The sequence below is a fragment of the Acanthaster planci genome, linkage group LG03, assembly GCF_054643075.1.
Source record: "Acanthaster planci isolate LZ-2023a linkage group LG03, COTS_SCS, whole genome shotgun sequence".
NCBI lineage: Eukaryota > Metazoa > Echinodermata > Asteroidea > Valvatida > Acanthasteridae > Acanthaster > Acanthaster planci.
Genome location: NC_141779.1, coordinates 16,227,479 through 16,246,113, shown reverse-complemented (window position 1 = coordinate 16,246,113; position 18,635 = coordinate 16,227,479). Strand labels below are relative to the sequence as shown.

General features: G+C 40.7%; 1 protein-coding gene across 13 annotated transcripts in view; it reads right to left on the bottom strand.

The window, feature by feature from the left end:
• Window positions 1–17,250, bottom strand: part of LOC110973097 (anoctamin-4-like) — a 64,569-nt gene extending 47,319 nt beyond the window's left edge. For 3 of the 13 annotated variants that reach the window (XM_022223592.2, XM_022223590.2, XM_022223591.2), the window contains exons 1-2: window positions 10,308–10,597; window positions 5,694–5,765 (exon numbers count right to left, since the gene is read on the bottom strand). In XM_022223592.2, coding sequence (XP_022079284.1) covers window positions 5,694–5,765; window positions 10,308–10,443 — 208 coding nt within the window. In that variant the 5' untranslated portion in view covers window positions 10,444–10,597. Of the gene's footprint in view, window positions 1–5,693; window positions 5,766–7,270; window positions 7,533–8,290; window positions 8,375–8,457; window positions 8,613–10,307; window positions 10,598–16,328; window positions 16,366–16,714 lie in introns of those variants that run through there. The other 10 variants (XM_022223589.2, XM_022223594.2, XM_022223596.2 and 7 more) reach the window with 9 other exon arrangements.
• Between the last annotated feature and the right edge of the window lie 1,385 nt (window positions 17,251–18,635).

Here is an 18,635-nt window from a genome sequence, read left to right as displayed (position 1 = left end):
ATTGCAATGATGCCAACAAGGACACCGAAAAGCGGCAAAGTTGGGTGACTGTCTGCGTCAAATTGTCAGAATAGGCCAATGCAAACCACTCACGCTGAAATGACGGGTGAATGATGTCCCCCTCTATTGAGCACCACACTTTTGGCCCATATTCCTCAGATGACTAAGAACCCCAACCACCAACCAAACAGCTTGCCATAAATGACATACATGTACATGTACGCATGTATCAAATTGGAGAACCAGTTTGGCTTAAACAAGTGGCATTATATCCCAAAAGTTTTGAATACCATTTTGTCTTCAGCTATTCCTACGTGTATGCCATAAAGATACTTTCAGGGATTGTTACGTGCATTCGGAAACTTGGTTTTAGTTGTTGTAATGTTTTTGGTAAATGTTTGAATTGAGAGGTATAAATTCAAGACCCCTTCCTACCTGGCTATTATTATTAACCTCAACTGACCTCTTCTTCACAACACCCCCTGGATGTAAATGTAATTTGTGGGGGGGGGGAATTGAATGCTGATGCCCAGAAATGTTACTGTTCCCAGGCCATTTTGCCTCTGAAATAGGCACCGTCGATATCGTATTTTGGCCGATACCAATATATCTTTTTTTTTTTAATCAATATTATCAAACAACTAACATTGATGATATTGATATCAAACCCATATCGATATATCGATACTGTATATCGACGGTGGTGCTTACTCTGAAAATGGACATCTGGATGGAAGCAACCCTTTGGATTCAAGGTTTGTAAAAGGTTTTTATGACATGTGCACTGTGGAAAAAACTGAGGTGGCTGCAGAAGTGGGAGGGGGGTTGAGAGACATGTCTCTGTCCTATATCACCCAACAATCACCTGACAATGACTGAAGTACTTGAATAATTGATTCAATGACAGTCTGAGTGTGTACACCATGTGGTACAGTACCACTATGGAATCACGTTGAGAGACTTCTGGAAAAAAGTGCAAGATGGGTCAACTGGTTCAAACCAAAACAAAAAAACAGTCTCCCGTTTCTGGTTAGCGAACGTGTTGCTGTAGACCTGTGCGCCGGGAAAATAAAAAAGTGGTTGGTAGCGGCGGTACATACATGTATGCAGTCACAATGGACATCGCTCATTATACGTACATAACATACATGTATGAGTATGACAACTCACATCATGCAAGGATGGTTCCTGTAAAGTACAGTATCATGTGGGTGACATCGTCAACAAAATGTCCATATCCATAGAAATCCACAGTGACTGAAGTTTGGAGGCAATGTACATGTACATGTACCGCCTGTGTGGCCTTGTTGAGGTGCTGTCACATCACATCTTTGTTACAAAATGTGTTTGACTGTTTTAAAACTCTGGAAATGTCTTTGACCAAGCCATATCTTGTGGTCTTTTTATTAATGCAAAGTTGTCTACTCACACATTTCTTATAATAGCAAGGCCATGTTCTAAAGCACATGTGCATGTACAAGTGCATCATTTCGAAGACAAAAAAAGTGAGGGTCAAAAAAGAAGTGTTGTCACACCACTTGTGCAGCCAGCCCCTGACCAGAAACTGGAGACTTTTTTGGGCCCCATTTCACATATTGTTAGTTCCTGTGAAAGAATTCTGTTTACTTTCAACACAATCAGTTTAAAACAAGATGCATGCCACGATCCAACCACTGAGAAAACTTGCTATAGATTTATTAAAACGAAAATTAAAAACATACATGTACTTGTACATTTCCTGAAATGGGAAGAATTCTTCCTATTTGGGTTGTGGTGTGTACCGGTACATATACTAGTACATATAGGTGGCTACCTGATCATGTATCCGGCATCATCAGGTGGGGAAACAAACTTAATGTTTCAGCTGGTCAACTTTACATGTAAAACAAGTGCTTCACAAAGGGCCCACCCTATGCAAGCATTCTCTTATCAAACTGCTCCGATTCCAAAGGTCTGGTTCAGAATAATCAGTCAATTAGTAATGATTAACCTTAACTGATTCAACTTGAAAGGACAAAAAAATGGTGGCATCACAAATGGAATTCAGCGTTCTAAATAAAGTGTGTTTGTCATAGAGCGTGTACAAAAACTAGAGCGCTGACTCACGTATTGATACAAAGTGATACCTGCTGTTTGTGCACAAACCTATGAAAAATTCGAAATTTTGTACGGCTTTTGCACGACCATTTGCATATCTGCATCTGTATTCTAAAACAATACATCAACAAAGCCAATACGCAAGAAACCTGAACGCACAATCAGTATATGAGCATTTCATTTTGTTCTGTGCCAAAAACACAAACGTGTGCACGTATGCACTAATGAATTTTGCCGTGACATTTTTAATTGGATTTTATCAGTACCCGATGCAGGCAACTCACTTAACACTGACTGAATTAAAGAAGTGACTTTTCAATTTAGCATAACTTAATCAGAAAGACATAAAGACATGCATTGCTCAAATGTAACAGAAACATTTGTTTTGTAAATAATCATCTATTAATTAATAGTTAATTAATTCGGTATCCATTCTATCTGATTTTGAATGTTTTACAAGCATACACGTATGGATTCAAAATGTCGGCGCCCAGGACAGCACCAGATTTTCTCCGCATGGAGAATGAGAAGTTAGCACTCTAGTTTTTACATACATGTATACCAGTAGCTCTGTGGTTTTAATGTTCTAAACACAGGCAGAGCAAGTGGAAAGTTTGGTGGAACTCTCCATTACCGGTGCCTGTACACCTTCTCTCTCCCCATGGCAATGGGAATAAGGGAAACCAAGTCTGGTAACCCTAACCTTCCCCAACCACACAGAATTAAACAGGAGTAGAGTGTTTAATTCTGTGGGGATAGGTCAAGTTGGCCCAACTAGCTGGCTTTTGCATTTGGTTTGGCAAACCTCAGAAAAGCAAAAAGTCCAACAGCCTCTGTGCACAAAGTCCCATGTGGGTGTTTAACTTTGTGTGAATGGGGAAGGTTAGGGCCAGCAACCCTTGGGGGGGTAGGGTTAGGGTTAAAAGCAAAGCATGCTTTAGCTTGCTGCATCCAAGAATTTAATAAGTTCCAAACTTACTCTCGTCTGATTTCAGGGGAAAAAAATCATTTGACACTTGCTGCCAAACAGTTAACAAATGAAATACATTGTATGTAATGCTATTCTTATAACTGGTATCATGAATCTCATAACAGGGTATACCATTATGAATATCAGACCTATATGCACATGTAAGGACTTGATGTGTGGAAGGCTTTACATGTACATGTATAAACCCTAGTTGTGCCGAACACTACATTTTGTCATTACTGGTATCTCATCAATCCTTCCTAATGTTTTTCTGTTTATAGAAGCAGTTGCTTCAGGACGCACATGGACATGCGCTGTACCTGAACGCCTACACTGACACCATAGTGCAGACAGAAGGGTCATTAGTCTTTGTCTATATCAGAAAGCATTTCAGCCAGGGAGTGTAACACTGAAATCTGCTACTAGTCACTGTACGCTTGTACATGGTGCCTTGTGGGGTACCAGAACAATGGAAGGTACCCCAACAAGGCCAGTTTTGATCCTTGTGGGATACTAAAATGGTACCCCACAAGAATTTCACGAAACAGATATTTCAAATTTACTCAAAAAGGAGGAATTTTCAAGTGCCATTCATCTGTCGCGAATTGAAACATTTTATATAAGGGACATACGGTTGAAATTTCAACCCAGGAAACTGTTTTTGGTTGAAATGGCAGTGATTTGAATTTTTTTCCGTGTTGTGTGGGAGTTTTGTACACGAGAACAAAGGAAATACCCCACAAGTATACAAATGTAAGGGTGGGTGTACATACATGTACGTGTACACTATATGCATAGTGTGCGTAAATGCCATATGGCGGCTTTAACAGCTACAACCTTTACTTACAAATACAGGCAGCAATTTTGAATTTTTTCCCTTTTAATTTAAAAGAGGTGGGTCCATCCAGCAACGGTTCATTAATATTCTAAATGAGTACTATGTTAAAAGAAAAAACATTTTTTCATTTGAGACAGATTATATTACATGTCAAAATACTGTACATGTATATGATCCTTTAATTTGTTTGATGTGAGAATTACATGTACAGTCGACTCTCGTTAATACGAGGGCCTTGGGACTTATCCGGAACTTGTCTTATGCGAAAGCTGCCGTCCTGCTCGACGTATGTACATGTATCACCAATCGACCGTGCGATTGTTGCACATAAAAATAGGAGGAAACCAGCTATTGGTGGTGTGGACAGCAGCGGGCGAATATCGGATTTTACTTGGGAAAGGTGTGGGTTGTGTGGGTTTGGTGCAAAATTATTAGCGAGGGATACACTTTTTCTTCCAAACTTGTGGTTGCAATTTTCTTAAACATTTTTGGACAGAAAACCACGGTTTAGTCATGATTTTCTTAAATTGGGAATTTATAGAAATGTCAAAATCAGACGGGGTGACATTTTCATGTTACAGTGGGAGCGGGTAATGATTTGTAGACAGAGGGGGGACAGTTCTAGGGGCTGGGTGTTTGGTTACGGAACACAATTTTTATTAGTTTCCTGGGTGGACTTCGGTTTTGGGGAATTTTGGGGGGCACGGAAATCAAACAAAAGATTTCTTTTGTTCACCACTGTCTTAAATACCGTAGCACTTTTGGCGGCACTCGCTTGTGTTCAGGTGGTACGAGAGCCACCACACAGAATTTCTGTGTTGGGTACGGGGACCGCAAACGCACATTGTTCGTCTCTCTTGCAGCACCAGACACAAACGGCTCGATTCGGTAAGGGAAAACCACAGCGCTGTTCTACTATACACGCATAAATTACGGAAGCACCTTTCAAAATTGAATGGACTAGCTGACTGACAAGTTGCCTTAAAAAAAGCTTGTGCTGAATAGACAGATAACAATAGATTTGCACTCGGCCAGTGCAAAAAAAAAATGCTTGTCTTAACCGAAATCTCGTAACATCTGAGCTCGTATTACATTTTTTTCCCTCATAGGAATGTGCACAAATATGCTCGTCTAAACCAAAGTCTCCTCTTACCCGAGCTCGTATTACCGCGAGTCGACTGCATCCTCACGTTTGTCCACAATCAATGCCGAAAAACAGGCCTCGAAACCGAGGTCTGGATCATTCCACAGTCAAGTGAAACTCTTCCAGTAAGTTTCAAGTTTGTCAGTTAGGTATAGAGTGCACTTCTCCTCAAGGTCACACAGGTGATGGCCATAAAGAGATTGCAGAACAACTGCGGTCTTTACCTCACAGCTGAAAAGGTAATTACACTGTACATGTAGTAAGCTGGTGTACAAGTACAAGGACATGTACAGTGTAATGCATGGATACATTCTGCTGCAGTGAGTGCATGTTTTAGTGGTAACTGCCAACAACATGTTCAAACATAATGTTCCATTCACTGCACGGGAACAAAGCTTAGTTGATCAGAGAAACCGGTCATCTGCATTGTACGCCGTCATCATGTTTTAGCCGTTGACAGCTACATTGTAACTAGAAAGGACCAAGGTCTTGATTTTTTTTTTCATTCATGCAAATGCGGCAAACACTTGCCAATGATCTCTCACTGGACACGCAGAAATGTACAGTGAAACTTGGCATCAACTGCATGAATGGAATTAACTAACTCCTCTGTTATCTTGCTGCGATGGTCTTTGTGTACTTACCGATATGTTCACCCTTTGGAGGCAAATCTTCCTGTAGGCCCTCAAAGCCAATGGCGGGCGGTGCTGCCATGTCTACAAGGAGAGCCAAGAACAATAATCACTACATGTAGCATGAGATGAGGCACAGACCAAAATACATCCACCCAGTGCATTGGAAAGGCAAACCACAATAAACCCACACAACTCTACCACACATCACCGATTTCTTTGGGATTTTTTTTTAAGTTCAGAGTCAGTCAAGCCAAAGGTGAACAGTCTCACTGTCTTTGTATCAGGAATCACTGAAGCATGACACAAATAGGTCAGCCTTATTGGAGAAACTACACAAAGAGGAGAAATCTAGCAGTAAACAAACCTAAACAGTACTTCACAAAATGGAATTGGAAATATTTCTGAAGACTCCCCAAAAATCTGGCCTGTTTTAACAGGACATTTTTAAATGATGTTCATTCATTATGCTACAGGTAATGGAATACACCAACTACATTTTGACATGTGAGCTACCGGTGTCGGGTACAAAACCAGAAAGAAGTTTATTGTGGAGTACCCTACATTCGTGCAACCAACTTTCTCGTCGTGAAACTGTTGAATTAAATTATGCACCAATGATCGATCGTCACTTCGTTTTTCTTTCTGCAGCTATGAGCGAGTTAAAAGCTTTTCCAGTGAGAAATCAGGAAAAATGTCTGCCGAGCACAGCATTTTACTTTACAGACTGAATAAAAAAACTAATATAACTGGTAGAAATTGTCTAGAAAATAAACAAATGATCGCTGTTCGCTCACGATTGGTGTTGACACGGGTACATGTATGCGACAGGCACTCTGCCAACTTCGGTCAACTTTCACCAACTACTGAGGGCGTCATCAAAAATATGGAGCCTGAAAAAGTACTGCGCACCTTATATTTTAAGATTTCCGTTGCAGACGACGGCGCGGATTCAGGAGCACTGTATTTTGTGACTTTTTTCAGAAACACACATAGAAAGAGAAGTTTTGTCATAATATCCTGAATAACTCATATATCAATACTAATATGACTGATATGAAAGAATCAAAACTCATGCCTAACTGTAATTTGAAATGAAACTGACAAATATTAAAAACAAAGTGAACAAAAAAGAGACAGTGATAGGAAATCGAAAATGGTGGAAAATGTCGAATAAAAGTGTTTTTTTACTCAGACTGCATTTCTACACCAAAGCAATTAATGCAAAAAATGATTCCTCATTAATTTCAAGACATTAACTGGCAGATTTTTCAGAAGTAGACATTTGTAAACATACGTGTGCAAATTTTGGGTGACATATGTTTTACTACAGTCAATCTGACTCATTTGCAGATGACGTTCCTGCTGCTTCGGCAACATCTGATGTTCTTCATAATAATTACTACAACGACTATAGGCTATATATTAGTCCTTGTAGAATTTTAGTCAAACTACATGTATTTGAGTATCAGCAAAGAGAGACTCTAACCCCGACCTAATTAAAAAAAAAGACGAGAGTCAAAAGCCATCTGCATTAGGCCCTACTGTGTCTGCACATTACAGGCATGACGGGTGACGATTTAGCGTACCTACCCAGTTACGTACACGTACCCAGGTACCCACGCCGTAATTCCCAGCAGTGTGCTGTCCTGCTCGATAACCCTCCGCGGAATATTTCTGTAGACAAGTACCAGCCACAGTGTACCCCGATCAATTCAGGCACGCTATCTCTCAAAGAGCAAACTATTTTGAAACATTAACAGAGTATTACGCGTGAACTACGGCCTTTGAACGTGAACATCCGCCATGTGCACGCACACGCGTACTTAGTTAGGTCAACATCGCGATACAATCGAAGTCTTAGACTAGACACGCCTAAAAAAAATACACATTGCAGCACATAACCTCTACCCCAGTATTTTCTATGCATCGCTAGGGATACGTGCAAGTGAGCATGAACTTTTGGGATCGATATTTCACAGTGCTAGTCTCCTTAGCAGCCGTCTAGTGCATCGCATTGCCGCGAACTGCGACCTGAGTGAGATCGCATGGTTCATTACGGCTCGTGACAGAGACTATGTTGTATGTTGACTTTTGCTCTTGCGATCGTAATATTAAAATCTATCTGGGTAAAAATAAACAGTATGGACTCCGAAAAATAGAACATTTCAGATACCATCGAATAAATTTAATGCCTTTGTAAAATAAAGAATGCCTACCTTTCGCGATATTTTATGTCATCTTTACGGTTCGCACTATTAATAAGCTGTTACATTTTTCTTTTTCCAGCAAGCAGATGTTACTTTTTATTCCTAGGGTTGGAGTTGTCATCCAAGCTCCTACTTTCAAACAACATGTAGGCCTAAAGAGCGGTACCATTTTAAAAATGGTCCTGCCTCATCCCCGGTTTTTAAGATGATGAATATGTCAGGATTTCTTTAAAAATAATATACTTGCCTGAGCTTAAACCCTAAATATGCCAAACCACGTTTTGATTTTTTTCCAGAATAGATAGATTTGGACATGGATGGTGACATATTTTTGGATAAAAGAGCCATGTAAGTGAAGAGATCGCAAACTGCTGCATGTATTTCAACGACATCCCTTACCTGAACAAACCTCCAGCGCCGGTAAAATCATAAGTTCATTATTGACGACTGATCACACACTCTGAACTGATTTCTGCATTTCAACATCTAAAAAAGATCGAGGGGCCCACACGCTACGGTTTTAAGTCACAAATTCAAAATCCATCAGAAAAATCCTGTATGCGTACCTGTGATTGTCAAATCACCGTGTTGTCTAATCACAGTCTGTACCGCGGGAAATGGCTCTACGCGATTAGTGTTGGACGCGATTTCTCGTATCCCGCTCATTATTCAGCGGACGCGGGTCCCAGGATGAAAATGAGCGGCCGTCATAACCGTGGGGAGCTAGCTCTGAATCTGCTTTCCTTAACGTGCGCGCACTGGTGCTCAACGCCGTCACGACATCTTCGACTTAGGCTACGTTCCGTGGTACTGAAAACGTGAAATGGAGGCTTGAACAGACAATGGTAAATCGTCCTGCGTCAGCGGCCGCGCCCAATTATGGGGATTTGGTTTCTATGACAATGCTATAGGCCTATGCATTTTTAAAATTCCAATCAGAATGATTGGATATGATGATTATGATTATGAATATAAACATTCTTAATTGAAAGCTCTACCAAAGTCAGTTTATAGCAGGATTAAGGTTAAATGTGAAGACCTGCTTTCCACTCGTTACCATGGCAATATAAAATCTTATTCATTCCACCTCCAACATTTTTTCGTCCATGTTGAAGGATACTTGCAAATACCTCTATTAACAAATTGAACTTTTTTGGGCAGACTAGGCCTACTGAAAAACTATGAGAATCAGAAGCTCAGTTTAATACAAAGTGGCGGGGCCAATAGGTTCAGTTATATAAGTAGTTACTTGTATCTCCCTGAGAGCGCACTTCGACGTTTCCCAATGCAGTTTTGACTTTCCTCGCGCAGTGTTGCCAAACCTCTTTGCTGCAAAACTTCAAATCAATTAGGTAAAATACTAGAACTAAAAAGCTTCTTAATTCTTGCTGTTGAACCAATGTGAACAACTTCAGGGTCATTGTGAACGGTCCGAAATTAGAAAATGGTGGCATCCGGAAACTGGGCACAAATTTAGCTGAGCGTTCCTTCACCTTGTGCACTTGAACAAATCTCAGAAAATCCCACATCGACATCTAAGAATTCCTTTAGAGTTGATAGGTTCTTTTGAAAGTCATGATTACCTCCACTCGCATATCCAACGACAACGTTTGAATTAAAGAAAAGGCGTATTGCAAAAGACTTCATCATGCACTTTGAAAAAAATATCAGTAAATCAGGCCAAAATAGAGTTTACTGGGACTTTCTTTTGCGGGTACATCAACTCAAGATTTTTGAACCAGAATATCAAAAGCCTGATGAAATTTCGATTATCACGAAATATAACAGTGTTCTAGTACCTTGGTACTAGAGGCAAAAACTTAAAAAGCACCACGTTAGGGGACGCGTTACATTTGGCTTTATCAACTGTGCGTCGATCTTTAATAGCCTGAATTTTATTCGTAGCAGCATTAATAATGGTCATAATTGAATTCATTTTTGAAAAAAAACGGCCTTTGGTAAAGGTCCTGCAAAAATTTAAACCATCAAACGCACACTCATAATCATTTAATCTAGCCTGTTGCAATAATTCGTGGTTGATTTTGGTAATAAAGCTTTGGATGTTGGCATTTTAGTCTATTCTGTGGTTGTCTAGGACTCCGTTTCCGTGAAGTCAAAGCAGAAACTAATTCATACCTATTTTATCGCGTTTCTTCACGTTAGTTGACGGACTTCACTTAACCGTGGGAGGGCACACATTATGAAAACATGGCGCTAATTCACTTATGGCTAATATCAGAAATGGCGCTGAACGCATTCAGTGGTAAAGCGGTTGATATGTGAACAGAAACATGAATAATAAATTATTACTAACGAACCAATCCTCTGTAACAAAAACTCCAAAGGGCACTTGTAATTGGTGCCAATATTGATGATTCAGTGTCCTTCACCTTCTCATAAAGAAGACGGCACCTACCGTTGGTTTTATTGTATGTTCCGGTGATACCAGTATCGATGTCTGTCGGTTCTGGCCCGACCTTCCCCGTTCTGATGGACTTCAACGACTTGTGCGAGTCTACCGACTGAGGACGGCGCTTTGAAGTGTGTTCCATAGAACAAATCCGGTGGGCTCGGCGAAATTAGACACTTTTTGGCCAACCGCCCAACATAGTAATAAACAAATGTTCCTCTGGATGAAACTTTATAGTTCGTAAATTTGTTGTTTTTTTATCGATGCTGTACGCCATCAACTGTCATAACGACAGGGCGTGCTTGGGTATAGACTTTGACCCGAGTCTCGATTAAAGCGTACTGCGTGGCATAAATTAAAATCGATCACCTTTGTTCCATACGTTTCGTTAATTTTTCAGTTCTTAATGAAGTGTAAACAATCGAATAATGTCTGTGCCCAGTGCTATTGTTTGAAATGACACATAAGGCCTAATGACATTTATATATTTGTTACAGAGGGAAAATGTATCCTTAGTTTCCATTGACGGCGGTTGCGATTGTTATTCATTAACCACATGCCATAGGATCCAAAATAGTAGCATTTATCATTACCAGTGATAACCTTTCAGGAAATTAGAATGGTGCAATAACATGGAACGGCAACTAGAGATGCAGACCAGATGTTTCCCGAGAATGCGCAAAAATGTTCATGAGACTTGTGGACACAGGTTTTTGCTGAAAAGAAAATTTCGCATATATCTCTTACTTAAAATTGGATTTAAGACAATAATTTGACTTCTTCCAGAATTTTGATTTTATTACAGAAGACCACTTGAAAATATCAAGGTATTTCTCTTGGCAATTTTCCTTTTCAGGGGAGGGGGCTCTCCAGCACTTAAGTTGGTCAAAATATTTTACTGAAGGGGAGAAAGATGAAATACTCCACAGGCCAATTACATTGTTCACATTTCCACAATAAGAATTTTAAAATTTGTCAGACAAACTCTATATAGAGTGTTTAATGTCGATCTTTCAAATTTGGGACGACACACTGCTTTACCTTAAATTAATTTAAAATGACCCTTTCGTGGTTTAGAAATTCATCAAACGTAATGCAGTTACCCTTTCCAAGATGAAAGAGCTTACTGCGAGGCAGTGGTGCCAAGTGATACAGGGAACAAAGCGGGTGACAGACGATTGAAATGGACCATGGGGCTGCAGCTGCGTTTATTTGAAGGGGTATGGGTACTTTCAAAAAATAAATATTCGACCACTTTGTGAAAACAAGGATTCACTCCATTACAATGGATGGGTTGGAAGTACACTTTATTGACGTGTGATTAGTTAGACCATAACACAAACTCTTCGAAGAAACAGTTTCAAACAAGTCTAGCGATACCAGTTTTATTGCAACTCAACTGGTCCTCCAAGCCGCTAGGCACATCGTTTCTGACTCAGTTATCGAGATAATAATAATGGGTGCGATTGAAGACAGGGGAGCGGGAACGGACGCGGGGTGTTCGTTGCACGTCGTCAAAAATCTAGCCTTGGTTGAAGAAGTTATTTATTATTATTATTATTTTTTTTTGAGGCACAGGCCACCGTCACAAGAGGGCGCTCTTGCAAACGCAAGGCAAACAAAAACGCGACAGGAACTGGATGTCAATCACTGAGATGTACCAACGCCCCCCCTACAATTGTCAATTTTAATGATACTTCGCTCGTTCCAGACAACAATGATGGATTCTGCAGGGACATACGAATAGAATCGACTGGCAATACATGTTAAGTTTTAGTACGTGTGCATAATTCAGGGCTGTCCTAGGGAGTAGCACCACCGACTCTAGCAGGACGACTACGTTCGTATATAAGTATCGCCTCAACATTGACAGCGGGATGACAGAAAGTCACCCACCACGCAAAGCCGCTTCCGGCTTGTACACATTCAGATGAAATTTGCGCAATGCGTACTCTGCACCATAGGCTTGCTAACCACACTGTGTGTGCGATTTGCCACACGTACTGCAGCTCTTGTGATTGGTCATAGTTAACAGCAACAACACAATTCCTGCAAGAAATCTTTTTCTTAATTGGCAGTACGCAGTACCAGTTGCATTTTTTTAAGCCGTCTTGAAACCATTTGCAGTTTGCTACAGTACCGTTCGTAACAATGAGGGGTTTTGCAGGAACGGATGCTTAAAAATACACAAAGAGAAAATACGGCATCGATTAAATTCGAATATTCTTCAAGAACACCATCGGTGTATTTTATTATTCTATCCTTTGAAGCACAATGATCCCTGAAAAATCAACATGTCGTTTACATACAACACTGTGTATTTGTAAAATGCAAAGTGCTGGTACTGTACATGTATATACAACAGGTCCATCCCTGCTGCACACGGCCGGACATTGTCATATACTGTACATGTACATGTCATGCACATAGGCTTCGGGTAGCTACATGATTACACGGGTACTCGGTTGACAGACCGATATAAAGGCACTTGATTTGGGTTACTTTCTTTCCGGGTGGTCAAAAATTAACATAAGACATCTCACAAATAAGTAAGGCTGCATCCGAATCTAGTGTCTACATAGAGCTAATTTTCAAAAAAATGGTGCTTTTTGTAACCCTTTGGCGATTTCTAACAAACAAAAAGGATGCATGAAACAATGAAAAAAAGCAAATAAAAATTTCACGGTAATAAGGTCACGTATGGTTCTAATTCTCTTGCAATGCACAGGACGTATAGTTGCTCGACTGTTCTCGGAGGTTCAGAGATTTTTTGTTTGCCTGATATATACATGCTTTTAAAAAGCCTTCAAAATGTATAACTTAGTCCACAGTAGGCATCAAGAGTATCAGCACATAACGAACAGCGACCGAATCCTAGCTGTGCTGTCGAGTAACATTCAAGGTCCAAACTTTGATTTATTAGCAGTAAGGTAGGGCATGTCAATTTCATAGCGTTTACATGAGTGTAGGTATTTAAACTTAGGGTCTAAACTACTTTGACCATCACATGTGGCCGGTACAACCAGCCTGCGAACCCTAGGATCAGCAAAAAATGAGTTCGATGTTCGAGAACCACCGTCGCCGTGACTCGAGAAGAACATATAAGCTAGCACCACCTTTTCTTAAAGTCTTTCGAACGATGAATACTTTCACATCCGTCAAAAAACACATTCACTGAACTGTTGTATGAAATTCAACTGCTGTGAAAATAAGTTCGTTGACGTGCCGCTGACGTGCTCCGGAACGAGGGAAAGCGATAACTCCAAGGGTGACGAGAGTTCCCACGAGTTTATTGCTCACATGACACTTGGTAATGGTTGGTATCCACTTCAGTTTGGTTCCCGCACCGCAGGACTCCACAGCATGTGAAATCCCGCACTAGTATGTTGCAAGCTAACACACTCGTGAGTACATAACGGCAAAATAAAGAGAGTACCAGTTGATTGCACCGCCGCCATCCTTGTTAAAGCCGCATCGTTCATTTTTTTTTAAGTCCCCCAAAAGATCCATAAAATTTTCTTTAAAAAAATCTTTGTTTTGTCAGAGTGAAAATGCCAATTATAAAATAGTATGCATATTAGATTAAAACACAACATTTTTGTGGATTATTCGAAGAGTTAAACGTTTTCAGTCATCCTGAATCGAAAAGTTATCGCCGTTGAAATAAATATAGAAAATACAAATTCAAACCTTCTCCAGACAATAGGGTGGTGTATTTTTTTTCAATGGGCCAAACAACTGCTTTATTTTAGACTTATTCTTTTCACACAGTCAGTGCCTTAGAAATAATATCTCTCTCGACGTCTGAGCTGAAGCGTAAAACTACGCAATGGCATTTAAAGTGGGTCATATACTGTTGCAGAACGTCTATTTCTGTATACTGGTACAAAAATGAAGAAAGGAAAGAATACATGTGGAGCGGAAATCGTTTTTCTTCAAGTGGGCGATTCCTGCCACACGGAACACAACATAAGCAAGCAAGTTTATACATGAAAACTATTACTATACGACAGCCATTGTGCAGAATAACTGGCGCTTGACTGTTTTCGTGATCAAAAGAAGTAGGACATCAACTTACTCCCCGGAATCGTCAATTAAATTTCGAAATCCTGTGCCATTACATGCACGATATTGCCATTACACGCACACTCTGCGTTACAAGTGTATAGCATAGGTGTCCACTGCAAAGCCCATTATAGGGACAGGACGATTATCTCAAACCCCAACTATGGCTTGGTCCCGATATTATCTCTCATATTTGATTACTGGATTTTCTTCATGCGATTTTGTTTACAGTTTCAATTTGTTTCAACGGATAGCTTCCCATACCCCCCTTAGTGTGCTTAAGAGGGGGCAGTTGAAGGTTCTCCCGTGAAGCATGTACTGATATGACGCATCTTACCAAAATAGGGGGGGGTTGAGGGGGGAAGTGAGCGTCCTCATCCACCATCTTTTTAAAGCAGCGACTTGAAACAAATGGCAGCTTCCCGTATATACACCTCAATATAAGGGTGCAGACCACTAATTCAAGTGAGAATTTCTGACCAGCTCATTAGCATTAAAAGTGCCCCCACCCACAGTATCTTTTGAAAAAGGAGATTGTTTGGCCCCCAAAATGGTGAGATTGTGTAAATCGTCGCCAGGATCAACTCCCTGGGTCTTTGAGCTTTCATATGAGGGCAGAAGGGCTGAAAACTACGGTTGAAAAATGGTCCTAAGTGCCCGAGAAAGTTGAGGGTTGCCACTTGAAAAATGGCTGCAATCAGACTTCGGAAAAATCACTTTTTGGGGGGTGATTTTGTTTTGTGGGAATAATTAAAAATGTAATTGGTTAACCCACAAAAAATTGAAAAGAAATTGAAAGATAAGTGACCAGACAAGAATTTCATTTGTGTTTCAGAAATCTCAGGGATGTTGGCGTGCATGCTATTGGGCCCTGAACGGTGCTGATTTTACACTGTTTTCAATGGGGCTTGAATTAGTGGACTGGACCCATAAAGGGTAATCAAGACAGAGCCCTCTTGTGGTAAAAAAAAAACATGTGGAAGCATCTAATCCAATGTATTTCCATGCATGGGGACATGAGAAGCAATGTAGTCGTGACTCCCCAGTCTTGGATCCACTCCTGATATAGTCATCAGTTCTGTACGGTCTGCCCTGTAACTTCACAAGGTCGTTTTCTGACAATACATGTACGATCTAAAGCCGGGTCAGAACCGGTATTGTACCCGAATGCGTCTCCATTGTAACTGCCGATAAATTCTTTCAATTTTTAATGGCTAAAACCGTGGCCGTCGGAAGAACGATACTACCAGTACTGCAACAGTGTTACAGTATTAGCATAAGGTCATCAACCGTCCATATCGGGATGCGAAACGGGAGTAGACCTCCGTCTGGCATTGAAATTGTCTTAAATTGTTACACAGTTCAGTCTTTACCAACAATTTTATTCGGTAGTTGAAGCATGCAATGCGTGCTAACTTGGTATTTGTTTCAACATGGAGTTGGTTTCATTCACGCGGGGTTATGGGTCATGTGGGTGTTGGCGAGCTTAAACGGGGTTCGCAACGAAAGAAGGTATACTTATAAGCCCCAAATCAAAGAAATATTCCAAAATTGCCATGGCAAGAGAAGGCTGGGCATTGATACGTTATTTTGGTCTGAAATTATTAAACTATGCCAGTGGGCTCAACGTATTCCACAAACTGGGGGGTCAAGTCAGAAACAGAACAGTTGTGCTCACAGCGCATGTGCATACCGTGACCATGAAGTGCGGAATTAAGTTACCGTATTAATTATTACCACACAGAATGGCTGTTCTCTGCACAGATACGTACACGATCATTGACAGAGCAAGGAAAATAATAATTGTATCATGGACAATCACTTCGTCTACAATGATAATCCGAGCCTACTGTTTCAGATGAACAACGCAAACTGAAGAAACAGTAGTTTGACCCTTGACGTATAGACATGTGCATGTAAAAAAGCAATAACTGAAAAAAAAATCAATAACAATGTCCTTACTACAAGAAGAACTGGAGTACATCAAGATACATCGGTCATGCATTTGATGGCATGGCTATATGTTGACAGCCATGTTGGAACTAAACTCTTCTGCAGCCGACTTCCAAGGAAATCTTATGACACTTGTCTAGGATTAGCAAATATTTGCTTTCTGATACACTGACAATAACGGACGGGCATGGTTTTGATTATGCCATGTGCATAGGCCTACCCGTCTGAGTTTTATCTAATAATCTGACCCTGCGTGATCGTGATTCGAATATGGCATCTACACGGGATAGATAAACCAGATATGAAATATAACATAGAGCTTCATGAATGTACATGTAAGTATGCATGGCAGAGTGGTGTTATTTTGTGTGGGTGTTTAATCTTGATCCTCTTACCTGGGTTAGGCCTGTCTCCCGCTGCTGAATCCCCGTCTCCACCACCCTCAACTTTCCTGTAATTCTGCCGGTCCGGTTTAGGCATGTCGCCCGTTCACAACACTCATCTGCCAGCGACAAAAGCTCCGAGTTGAGCCCTGTTTGTATACGGTGTGTTGATGTGTTGATGTGCAGACACCGTGTACTCAGTAAACAAGCTTTTTAACTTTAGCCTCTCGCAGTCAGTGCAGAGTGGAGGCTGTAGCTGTAGAAATAGCCTTCAATTCTCGCACACAATAATAATCCGATAATAATCAGAAAGCCCTTGAAACAGGTCCAGTGTCCTGCTTGCGAATCGCATTCATGTGGTTGCTAGTCGGATGTGTGCACTGGAGTGTAACACTGGGGTTGTAACTGTCTCAACGAGTTGGACAAGCCTATAAAATGAATGAACCAAGTGACTTCATTTAACTTGTCAAACACCATCAGCTTTTTTTTTGCATGGAGGCGGGAACGCACGTAGCTTACAAGAATGTACATGGTACATCAAACTGCAATTATAGCAGAATACCCGCCACTTGAATACATGGTACTGTTATGGCGCAGGCCTACCGGCTACCAATGTTCAACAATTAATGATTGGTTCATTCACCTAAAATCATCCATGGGCGTGGCCTGCAACTGAATTAAGCTGAAGCATATTAGGCATAACACGTGGTACAAGACTACACTGGTAACGCACATGCCAATTGGCATATCTTGGCGTGATTCGTACGTATAGGGTGTGACCCGAGAAAAAAAATCAGTCGGTCTGGAATGAAAGATTGCAGTGTGCATTATAGTATCGACAAAAGGGTAAAAGAAACGCGGGAGTGATCATCTCATTAGACAGAACGGTTTCACTTTCCTTAAAGATGAATTGTCGAGTTAGCTATCTTTCAAAATGCATCCATGTCGGTAATTCCATGGAGCATTCTATTTCCCCTCAGCCTCGCTTCGGGAAAATAGAATGCTCTATGGATCACCTCGCGATGAGGCTAGTTTTATAAACGCCACTTGAAGCGATCATTTGCATAATACTGAAGTTGGACCTGATAGGCCAGGGAATTATAAATATGTCACTGTGGTGACGCTTCAGGGGAGGGGCTAGAATATTGAGCACGTGGTCAGATGGACTATTTTGACATATGGCATACGGGTAGGGGAGTGGTCAAATGCAACAGGCTAGAGACGATGATGAAACTAAGCAAAACTGGGATGGCAGTTGGAATACAAACACAAAATCGAAGGGTGAAAAACAAATAGATTATAATGCAATATGATATTGAAAACATGTTAAACGCATTGCCTGCTGCGTTACAACAAAAAATTCACAAAATGTTCCCCTAACAACTATATTACTATTGTCTTCATAGCCCAATTCTGAGATTTAAGCTAAACAGAACGAAGAATTCTATTGTTACTACACATCCAGAATCTCGAGTCCGTTTTCTCCACCTTAACCTAAAGAGGGATATTTAACAGGATTTCCTCACAGGTCTGAAAAAGTATTTCCCCCACAAAATTTCAGCGACGTTTTTGGTAAAGAACTGTAATTCTTCAATTCAGTTGACCACAAATTAATTTCACAGTATTCAGCAGTTAAGATAGGTGGCGCCGATTTCATAGCAACTTGATAAGTAAAAGGTGGGCGGGAGTCTTATCCTACCCAAGCAAAACCAAAAGAGGGCGTGTTTGGGAATCAAATTGACCATACTCTGGTGCGCATTCACTACATTGCGCGCAAGTTCGTGTACGTTTGACGCCGGGTGCGCTGGTGCATATCAGAAGAACGATATCTGTTGGAGCAACGAATTTATTCTGAAATGTATGGTCTCCCTGTGCACTCCGAAAGAGTGCAAGAACCCAGTTGGAAAAACTTCATACCACTGTCGTTCTTTCG